Source organism: Squalius cephalus, assembly GCF_949319135.1.
Source record: "Squalius cephalus genome assembly, chromosome: 15".
NCBI lineage: Eukaryota > Metazoa > Chordata > Actinopteri > Cypriniformes > Leuciscidae > Squalius > Squalius cephalus.
Window position 1 is genome coordinate 690,001 of NC_137136.1, and position 12,500 is coordinate 702,500.

Consider the following 12,500-nt stretch of genomic DNA (forward strand, 5'->3'; position numbering starts at 1 on the left):
GCTTCAGTCTGTTTATCATCTGATGTGTGTGTGTGTGTGTGTGTGTGTGTGTGTGTGGGTCACCTGATCTTCCTCTCCTCTCCTCTAGGTGGCGTCCCGATGCACGTCTACAACTGGCGGCATCACAACCATCCCTTCAGCCTCGGGTTCCTGGAGGAAGTGCTTCGGTGGGTCGGCATGAACGAGGTGCACAAGGCCATCACACTCTTCCTGGAGACGGTTGCTAAGCAACCCGGCCCGCCCCGGTTACAGAGGTGAGATGAGGAGACGGTTACGCCCTGTGTCCACCAAAGCGTTTTTCTTGCGGCTGGCGGATTTTTCTTATTTTTTTCCATTTTTTTCCGGTCGCTGAGAGTTCAAGAATGTTCAACTTTGGGTAAAACCCAGCGCTCATCACTCTCACGTTTTACCCAGCCGTCCAATCAACAGAAGACGACAACAAGCATAATAGCGGAACACAATAACGCTCTCACGCACCCATAGCTAGGCGTCTTCTGCTCGCTAAAAACACTTTGGTGGACACGCGGCCTTAGGGTTAGAGACCTGAGAGAGGCTCAGTGCTGATGTGTGTGTGTGTGTGTGTGTGTGCACGCAGGAGTCTGTACAGAGAGATGCTCTTCCTCACACTGGCTGCCATGGGCAAAGATCACGTCGGTGAGTCTCACACGATGCTGAATATTATGTCTCATTCTTTAGATTCAATTCAAAGCAGTTTACAGGGATAGTTCTCCCAAAGCTGAACATCAGCTCATGGTTTACTCTCCCTCAACTCATCCGAGTGTGTATGACACTCTTCAGATACAATATAGATGCACTTTTATGATGGATAGATGATATAAGCTTGGAAGAGCCAGGACATTTTTTAATATAACTCAGACTGTGTTCGTCTGAGAGAAGTGTGTGTCATACACACTCGGATGAGTTGAGGGAGAGTAACTCATGAGCTGATGTTCAGCTTCGGCAGAACTAGCCCTGTAAACTGATGCACTGCAGCTCTAAACACAGTGAGTCATTATTCAGCTGAAATCAGTGTTGATTCAGTTCGGTTCAGTAACTGTGTAAACTGTGTGTGTGTGTGTGTGTGTGTCGTCTGCAGCTATGTTCGATAAGCGCTACAAGGCGGCGTACATGCGCTTGAGTGGATCTGTGGGTCGAGAGGAGCTGCGGAAGAAGAGAGTTCAGCCGCCCAGTGCTAAAGCTGTGGACTGTAGACGCTGCTTCCTGCTGCCACTGGAGTGCTGAAACACACACACACACACACACTCCAACACACACACACGCCCAGTGCTAAAGCTGTGGACTGTAGACGCTGCTTCCTGCTGCCACTGGAGTGCTGAAACACACACACACACACACACACACACACTCTCACACACACACACACTCCAACACACACACACACACACACACACACACACACACACACACACACACACCCAGTGCTAAAGCTGTGGACTGTAGACGCTGCTTCCTCCTGCCACTGGAGTGCTGAAACACACACACACACACACACACACTCTCACACACACACACACACACACTCCAACACACACACACACACACACACACACACACACACCCAGTGCTAAAGCTGTGGACTGTAGACGCTGCTTCCTGCTGCCACTGGAGTGCTGAAACACACACACACACACACTCTCACACACACACACACACACACTCTCTCACACACACAAACACACACACACACACACACACACTCTCTCACACACACAAACACACACACACACACACACACACACACACACACACACACACACACACACACACACACACACACACTCTCACTCTCACACACACACACACACACACACACACACACCCAGTGCTAAAGCTGTGGACTGTAGACGCTGCTTCCTCCTGCCACTGGAGTGCTGAAACACACACACACACACACACACACACACACACACACACACACACTCACACACACACACACACACACACACACACACTCCAACACACATACACACACTCCAACACACATACATACACAAACACACTCCGCTCCGTCTCGTCATGTCTTGCTGTCTGCCTTCTCTCTCACACACACACACACACACACACACTCCAACTGCTTCACTGAAGACGCCCACGTGTTCTGCTGTGCATTATGGGAATGTGCGACTCTTCCTCCAGAAACTGCTTCTGTATCCCACAATGCTGAGTAAACTGACTTCCCTCAGACACACACACACACACTCTTCCCTCAGACACACACACACACTCTTCCCTCAGACACACACACACTTCCCTCAGACACACACACACACACACTCTTCCCTCAGACACACACACACTTCCCTCAGACACACACACACACACACTCTTCCCTCAGACACACACACACTTCCCTCAGACACACACACACACACACTCTTCCCTCAGACACACACACTCTTCCCTCAGACACACACACTCTTCCCTCAGACACACACACACTTCCCTCAGATACACACACACACACTCTTCCCTCAGACACACACACACACACTCTTCCCTCAGACACACACACTTCCCTCAGACACACACACACACACTCTTCCCTCAGACACACACACACACACACACTTCCCTCAGACACACACACTTCCCTCAGACACACACACACACACTCTTCCCTCAGACACACACACACACACACACTTCCCTCAGACACACACACTTCCTGTCTTCTCTCTGGAACCTGTTTCTGCCACATAAACACAAACGATCATGCTTTGTAAATCCATATTGATGACAGCTGAAGACTGAGGTGAAGAGCTGAAGAGCTGAAGTGAAGACTGAGGTGAAGAGCTGAGGTGAAGACTGTGGTGTCAGCTGAGACTCTTCATCTCGTAATCCTGATCACTGAAGCGAGCGCTGCTGTCGTGATGCTGCAGGAACACCCGAGGCTGGAGGAAGTGATGACGCTCGTTTACCTCCTCAGTCGGACTCTCCATGTCCTGGAACTCAGTCAGGGAGAAATAACAGAAGGCATCATGGGAGTCTGTTTAGACGAGCTTTGAGCTGCTTCATCATCATCATCATCATCATCATCTGGACAGTTATTGAGTGAACTAGTCATGTGACAGCAGTGTCATGTGATCATGCTTTTATCCAGTCCTTTTAAAGGGTTTCATGTGATGATGCGTCAGAAAACCCCTGGATCGAGATTTTACCAGCGAGACACGATTAAACACGTTTACCCACAAACCCCTGCTCATCCGCATCATCACTCCGTCTTCATTTACTCGCCGGAACACGGCAGATGTGTGACAGTGAGAGTCATGATGATGTCATTACACCTCTACATCACGGCGGATTTGAGCCGTTAACCCTTTACAGTCACGGCAACATTAGTTCCCGAACATGAACGACACTCGACAGCAAGCGCTCATCTGTTCATTTAACATTTACTAATCCATTATTTGATCTGCTAATATCATGGCTAACATGAACTGTGTTTATGAACGGGTATCAGTCAGTATTGGTAGAGTTAGTTGATGCATTAGTGTGAGTTACAGGAAAGCGTTTATACAGGACAGTATTAACAGATGCATTCAAGCCTGTACATTTAAACATCAACCATAATTTGCAATGACACAGATGATGGTTTTCCATTATGTTTTGAGTGACGCGTCGCTGAGCATTTTGGAGGTAAATGTGCTTGATTTCATGACAATTATGAAAAATAATAATAATAATTATAGTAAAAATAATAATCTGGTTGAACTTTACACAAGGCCTGATTTGTTAATGCATCGACTAACTAAGAACTATCAACTATCGTTTAATAATCCTGGATAAACATGCAACTCTTCACTGTTCATGTTCACTAATGTTAACAGATGCAACTTTTGATTTTAATAATGCATTAGTAAATGTTAGGTTGTGCTAAGATTAATGAAAGTGTTGTTCACTGTTAGTTCATGTTCACTAATGTTCCCAAATCTCTTACTATCCTTCAGACTGGAGTTTGGGATCTGGGATTCAAGCGTCTCATGTTCGTGTGCTTTTGTGTTTGTTTGAGTAATAATGATGTGATTGTGTTTTAAAGCAGTGATCCCGAGGAAACTGTAGGATTTACGTCGCATCACCTGTGAGGAACACGTGACCCTGTTTTACTGGCATTAGAGGAAATGACGTAGTTTCTGCTCGCGTTCGCTCACTGCAATAACAGCGGGTTCACCAGGGACGCTTCCTTTATAAAGTTTAACCACAAAAGAGAGATTATAAAGCTATATTTAAGTTTTCATGTGTTTGCTGTGGTAATTTATATTGATGTGACCTTTGACCTTTGTTGTGAATGTTGTTTTGTTTTTTAAGAAAAGAGTTTTAAAAACCTTCATTCTCCGTGTGTTTTCTTCAGATTTAAAACTTAAACCAGATCAAATATTTCAACCATATTAAAAGATCATTTTTATGAAATTAGAACGAGAATTTGGGTATTTTTGTATATAAATTGTGTATAAGAAATTAGAAAGAAATATAAAATATAATTATATGTAAATAATATATATATATATACAGTGAGGAAAATAAGTATTTGAACACCCTGCTATTTTGCAAGTTCTCCCACTTGGAAATCATGGAGGGGTCTGAAATTGTCATCGTAGGTGCATGTCCACTGTGAGAGACATAATCTAAAAAAAAAAATCCAGAAATCACAATATATGTTTTTTTAACTATTTATTTGTATGATACAGCTGTAATATATATATATATGTATATACAGTCGTGCTCAGGATGAATCATACCCCTGGTAAATATGATTAAAAATGGCTGTAAAAAATAAATCTGCATCGTTTATCCTTTTGATCTTTCATTCAAAAAATTTGCAAAAATCTAACCTTTCATTGAAGTAAAAGAATTGAAAGTGGGGAAAATCACATTATGAAATAAATGTTTTTCTCCAAAACACGTTATATATATATATATATATATATATATATTGCTCAAGACATTTGATATTTTATACATACCTTTTGTAATTAGGAAGATGTATAATTGTATATAAACATTTATACATTGCTCAAGACATTTGATGTTTAATATATATATACAATTTTATACGTTTTAAAATATGATTGATGAAGATGATTTATGAAATTAGCACATTAGATATATTTTCACATGTACATTATATATATAGTCTATGCATAAAGAAAATAAATATGTACATAATTAGCTTAAGACAATTGATAGTTTAAATATATATAACATTTTAAAAGAGGATGTTTATAAGAGGACATTTGATATTTTTATATGTACATTTTATATAACAGATTAAAATATATATATATATATATATTATTATTATTTTAATTTTTTTTACAATTAACATTTTTAAAGGATGTTTATGAAATTAGCACGACGTGGTATTTTAATATATGCATTTTATAAGAAAATAGAAAGAAATATACATATTTATATATATAAAGTCTTGTGCTAATTTTATATATCATGAATTAATAAAAGAAAAGGTGGAAATCACTAATTTAGTGGGAATCAATAATAAATATGTATCTATTTTAAAAAAATAAACCAAAAGTTGAAGAAACCCCCGTTTACAGAAGGAAATCTATTTTACCTGATCAATAGTACCTCTGCGTGAGGGGCGTGTCCTTGTCTCCCACTGCTCGCTGATTGGCTGATGGCACGTGGCCCCGCCCCTGCTGGAGACACATCTGATGAGACTCGCGCTCAGAGACTCAGAGAGGAATATTGGGATTCTGGGAGAGGAATAGAGCAGCTCTGAGGAATATTGGGATTCTGGATGAGGAGTAGAGCAGCTCTGAGGAATACTCGCGCTTGGTTTGATCTGTCAGAGGATGAAAGTCCTGCAGAAATGAAGAGAGTGTCAGTGGTGCTGCTGCTCTTCACACTCTCAGGTGAGTTTCTCTCAGTGTCTCTGTCTTTGTTTGACACTTGTTTATTTACGTTCAGGAAATATCTGTGTGATATAGCATAACTAATAACACTGTTCCTCTAATGCAGACACTGATCATGTGAATATGTAAATGACTGTCCTGTTATTAGTGGAGTCATTCATTAAAGCTTTAATGAGTTCAATTAGCAGTCATTATCTGAGATCTGTGCTCGAATCCTGATTCTCATCTGCATTTAGATCGATGCTTGTATGTTATATTGATAACTTTATATTGACATTAGTTCTGTAACAAACAATTATTTCGATAATGAATCTGTTAATTAGTGTGTGTTTTCTTCAGATCTCTGTCATGAGTTTGATGCTTCACTGAGATTTAAAACTTCAATTTCAACCATTTTAAAAGATTTTTATGAAATCAGCACTAGACGTTTGATATTGTGTGTGTGTGTGTGTGTGTGTGTGTGTGTGTGTGTGTGATTCAGTCACTGCTGGAGCTTTGCTCTGATTCTGAGTTTGTTGAAGTTCATGTTCGTGAGACAGACAGACCTGAGCCAGACATTGACCCTGACCTTTGACCTGACCCTCATTATCATATGACTGGGTCTTTAGGGTCGGGGTCAGACTGGGGGGGGGGGGTGATTGAGATCTCATTATAAGGGCCCATAATCCTGAGGCAGCTGCTGTGCGCACACACACACACACACACACACAGACACACACACACACACACACACACTCACACACACACACACACTCACAGACACAGGGTTCACAAGGTTAATCCAAAAGATCTACACCGCATGTGCCTGTGGTCAAACTCTCTTCTGTGTTTGTGTCACAAGCATTATGCTGTAATACACAGACACACACACACACACACACACACACACACACACGCACGCACGTGAGTGGCGACTGCTTCATTTTCCTAATTAGCACCAGAGTCTATTCAGCACTGTGGGAACCAGATCAGTTTCATGAATATGATAATTTGTCACACACACACACACACACACGCACACACACACACACACACACACACACACACACAGAATCATTCTAATCTGATGATTTGATGCTCAATAATTATTGGTTCTATATTAACTTGATTCAATTTTAACGCACTATATTAGTTCTATATGATTCTCTATCTTACATTGATCAAAAGTGACTGTAAATACATTTATAATGTTAATATGCGCGCGCACACACACACACACACACACATACATAAACATATATAATGCCTCTGTGAAATGTCCAGATTATAGAATATTGGACACAAACAAACTCACAAACACAACACACACACACACACACACACACACACACACACACGCCGTTGATGGTCTTATTAAGGAGTGTTAGTTGAGACAGACGAGAAGCTGTGAGTCATTAGACACTGGATTCTCTGGATTGAAGAATCCTGACAGACTCTCTCAGACTCTCTCAGACTCTCTCAGTCTCTCTCAGACTCTCTCTCAGACTCTCTCTCAGACTCTCTCAGACTCTCTCTCAGACTCTCTCTCAGACTCTCTCAGACTCTCTCAGTCTCTCTCAGACTCTCTCTCAGACTCTCTCTCAGACTCTCTCTCAGACTCTCTCAGTCTCTCTCAGTCTCTCTCAGACTCTCTCAGTCTCTCTCAGTCTCTCTCAGACTCTCTCAGTCTCTCTCAGACTCTCTCAGACTCTCTCAGACTCTCTCAGACTCTCTCTCAGACTCTCTCAGTCTCTCTCAGTCTCTCTCAGACTCTCTCAGTCTCTCTCAGTCTCTCTCAGACTCTCTCAGTCTCTCTCAGTCTCTCTCAGACTCTCTCAGACTCTCTCTCAGACTCTCTCAGACTCTCTCAGACTCTCTCTCAGACTCTCTCAGACTCTCTCAGTCTCTCTCAGTCTCTCTCAGACTCTCTCAGTCTCTCTCAGACTCTCTCAGACTCTCTCAGACTCTCTCTCAGACTCTCTCAGACTCTCTCAGACTCTCTCTCAGACTCTCTCTCAGACTCTCTCAGTCTCTCTCAGACTCTCTCAGACTCTCTCAGACTCTCTCTCAGACTCTCTCAGACTCTCTCAGACTCTCTCAGTCTCTCTCAGACTCTCTCAGACTCATGAACACTGATCAAGAGTTCACATCACCCGTCAGAAATCACTCTAATATGATGATTTGCTGCTCGAGAAACATTTATGATTATTATCAGTGATGAACACAGTTATGGACCATTTTTATTTCAGGATTCGATGAATAGAAAGTTCAAAAGAACAGCATTTATTTGAAATATAATCTATCTTTTGTAACATTATAAATGTATTTACTGTCACTTTTGAGCAATGTAAGCTATATAAATATAGAACTAATATAGTGCATTAAAAATAGAATCAAGTTAATATAGAACCAATAATAATTGATCATAAATCATCATATTAGAGTGATTTCTGAAGGATCATGTGACACTGAAGACTGGAGTAATGATGCTAAACATTCAGCTTTGATCACAGGAATAAATTACACTTTACTATATATTCACATAGAAAACAGAGGATTTATATATCAAACATTTATTTTATTAACATTACATTTTAAAAAAGAAATTAATATGTAGACATTCTCTATCTTTCGTCAGTCGAACCACTTTGAGCTTCTAGATTTTAAATTCATATTTCAACACTTTATCAATGTTCTCTGATGACGGTTAATGCTCAAAATACATGCAGATATTAAATATTGATATTAAATAAATACTTTCAGTAGATGAGAAGGTCTTTACGCTCATTTCCCGTGGTATTGAATCATTAGCATATTCATATATCATGATATTTGCATGTTACCTCTTCAAAGTGCAGAGTCTAAAAACACTGGTAATATACCGTGGTGCTTGTTCATAGTGTGGTGTGAACTCTGTAACTGGATTATAAATATCTGTGATGCTTTATTGAACATTTGTGTAATAGATTCAGCAGAATTTCGAGGCGTTTAACTCTCGTCTGCGAGGCTGAAAGTGTTTTCATGCGGGTCACATGGTCACACACACACACACACACACACACACACACACACACACACACACACACACACACACACACACACACACACTCGCGTTCTGATGAGCAGATGTGTGTTTCTCAGTCTTCATACGGCCGTGAACTTCAGAACACAATGAAGAGAGCAGGAGGAGGAGCGGCTGATTCTCATGACCTCTAGGCTCTGAGGTCACAGTCTGGGGGCGGAGCTGAGCCTCATGATTGACAGTCTGGGGGCGGAGCCACGTCTCACGAGTGACAGCCGCAGGGAGGCCGGATCCTCCAGTGTTTACCAGTGAACGTGCTCTGCTATTGTGAGGAGAGAAAACAGCTGCGGCTTTAGACACTACTGGTGAATCTCATTTAACTAGAGCCAGATAACAACCAGACCAAACCAAATCAGACCAGACCAGATCACACCAGACCACACCAGACCAGATCAGATCAAATCAGACCAGACCAAACCAAACTAGACCAGACCAGATCACACCAGACCAAACCAAACTAGACCAGACCAGATCACACCAGACCACACCAGACCAGATCAAATCAGACCGGACCAAACCAAACTAGACCAGACCAGATCACACCAGACCAAACCAAACTAGACCAGACCAGATCACACCAGACCACACCAGACCAGATCACACCAGACCACACCAGACCAGATCAAATCAGACCAGACCAAACCAAACTAGACCAGACCAGATCACACCAGACCAAACCAAACTAGACCGAACCAGACCAGACCACACCAGACCAGATCAGAACAAACCAGACAGACCAAACCAGACAGACCGAACCAAACTAGACCGAACCAAACCAGACCAAACCAAACCAAACCAAACCAGATCAAATCAAACCAAACCAAATCAGACCAGAACAAACCCAACCAAACCAGATCAGACCAGACCAAACAACATCAGACCAGACAGACCAAACCAGACAGACCAAACCAAACTAGACCGAACCAAACCAGACCAAACCAAACCAAACCAAACCAGATCAAATCAAACCAAACCAAATCAGAACAAACCCAACCAAACCAGATCAGACCAGACCGAACCAAACTAGACCGAACCAAACCAAACCAAACCAAACCAAACCAAACCAAACCCAACCAAACCAGATCAGACCAGACCAAACAACATCAGACCAGACAGACCAAACCAAACTAGACCAGACCAGACCAAAAAAAAAAAAAAAAAAAGACAAAACAAAAAAACAGACCAGATCAGACGAAACCAAACCAGGCAGACCGAATCAGACCAGACCAGACCAGACCAGACCAGACGGCTTATACAAGGACTCAACGTTTAAAAAACCTCTGGAGTTTCAGTTCTTAGAGTAAAATGTTGTTGATCTCACACTCCTATATAACGTCTTATTCTCACAGCGTTGTTTGTTTTCAGTGTAATTCTTTTTTAAACTTTGGCAGTCTGATCATGTAATGAGTCTAAATGGAAGGCTTTTTGCATTGCATTGTGGGATACTGTACTGTTTAATAGGTCATTTGTGTGTTGTGTATGTATACTGTACACTGCAGGAATGATGGGACAGTTTTCTGAACACACAAACATTCTGCTTGAGGAAAGGCCTGTTCACACCAAGAACAATAACCCTAACCGTACAGTTTTAATGTTCTAGCTCTGTCTCGGAGTGATTGTCCTGGGGATGGAGATATATGTTTGGTCTTGGTGGAATAGATCTGCTGCTTTAGAGTGAGTATGGGACATGTTACGGCCAATACACACACGACACACTGTTGTGAGCGAGTAAGACTCACCTGTATCAGATCTACATGTGGAGCTGGGGGAGGAGGAGGGGTTCCTGCGAGCTCATTGGCTACTGATACAGCAGGAACCAATCAGCTGTGCCCTGTAGAGAATGATGTGATTACAAGCAGATTGAGTTAGGACCCATCAGCCTGTGTATTTATTTACCATTATATTTGTAATAGTTATAGTTATTATAAGTTATCATTATAGTTCCACACTGGTGTGGATGCAAGTATAGTTATTGCTATGGTTAATGGTTATCAATAGTTATAGTTAACTTTAATGTTATAGTTATCCTTAGATATTGTTATGGTTATCATTATAGTTGCCACTATTGTTAGTTATCACTGTAGTTATTGTAATGGTAACCATTATAATTACCAGTTATTGCTATAGTTATTGTTAGTTATTTTTATGGTTATTCCAAGTTATGGTTATAGTTACTGTTATAGTTATTGCTATAGTTATCGTTAGTTAATATCATTCTAGTTACTGTTATAGTTATCATTAGTTATTGTTATGATTATAGTTACAGTTATAGTTATCAATATAGTTATCGTTAGATATTGTTGTGTTAATTATAAGTTGTTGTTATGGTTATAGTTACGGTTATAGTTTATCGTTGTAGTTACCATTATTGTATAGTTATCCATAGTTATTGTTATGGTTATAGTTACTGTTGTAGTTACTATAGTTATTAGTTATTGTTATTATAGTTAACTTTAATGCTATAGTAGTTATCGCTATAGTTTTCAATAGTTATTGTTTTGGTTATCATTATAGTTGTGATTACAGTTCTGGAATCTCGTGAATCTCGTGTGTGTGTGTGTGTGTGTGTGTGTGTGTGTGTGTTCGGTTTGTTTGCGGAGTGATTCCCGAATCTGAGGAGCGTCTGAAGTGCACCTGATCTGAGGTCATGTGACCAGGTCAGAGGTCATGTGACCAGGTCTGACCCTGATGCCACGAGTCTGGGTTTTCCACGCGAGCGCGTTCAAGTTCAAGTGTGACTGCAGTGTTTTGTGTGTGTGTGTGTGTGTGTGTGTGTGGCAGCTGCGAGGGGGGCGGTGTGTGTGAGTGATGGTGTGGCATGGGAAAGTCACCCTCACACACACTGTGAAAGACACTCGCAGCGCCACGGGGCGGAGGAGGGGCAGATGCTCTTCAGACGGGGCAGAATGATGGGGCAGGGGCAGTTATGGAGGAGGAGGGGGGGTGGAGCCGCATTGTGTGGCTGTTTTGGGGTTTTGTGTGTGTTTGTGTGAGTGCTTCTGAAAGAGCCATCAATCAGACGCCCGAAAGTCAAGTTTAAGTTCAGTGGAGATGAATCACTTTGATTAAAGACGCCCTAAATCCAGCAGAACCACCAGCCCGCACTGAGACCCAGCCGTATCTGTCTACTCATGCAAGTGTGTGTGTGTGTGTGTGTGTGTGTGTAAACACTGATCTAAAGAGCTGAGCGGCCTGGCATCTTGCTTTTTCTCATTTCATTTTCTTTGTGGTTTTATTGGGGTTTTTATGCTTAAACCAAGAACAAATATCTGCCAATGACACAGTTATATCCACTTCACTCCACTTGTTTTCCTCTGAATTAGGTTTATTTGTCTGACGCCATTGACAGATTCTTACTTCATTTTGATCAATTTCTTATTAAACCGCACTTCTTATCTCAGGTCATTTTGCTTCTCCAGTACATGTCTTGATTTAAGAATGATTAGATATTTGTATTAGAAAACAAGACAAAAATACTGTGACAGAACAGCACTTTTTTTAGGTAATATTTAATAATAATAGTTAAAAAAATTAATAATAGTTTTAAA

The 12,500-nt window shown here is 41.4% G+C and overlaps 1 protein-coding gene across 3 annotated transcripts in view; it reads left to right on the forward strand.

The window, feature by feature from the left end:
* The window catches only part of dennd4b (DENN/MADD domain containing 4B), a 64,737-nt gene extending 60,395 nt beyond the window's left edge, over positions 1-4,342 (forward strand). For all 3 annotated transcript variants that reach the window (XM_079894334.1, XM_079894335.1, XM_079894333.1), the window contains 3 exons: positions 89-254; positions 596-654; positions 1,097-4,342. In XM_079894334.1, the coding sequence (XP_079750460.1) occupies positions 89-254; positions 596-654; positions 1,097-1,242 (371 nt within the window). In that variant the 3' untranslated portion in view covers positions 1,243-4,342. The remainder of the gene's footprint in view (positions 1-88; positions 255-595; positions 655-1,096) is intronic.
* Positions 4,343-12,500: the final 8,158 nt, after the last annotated feature.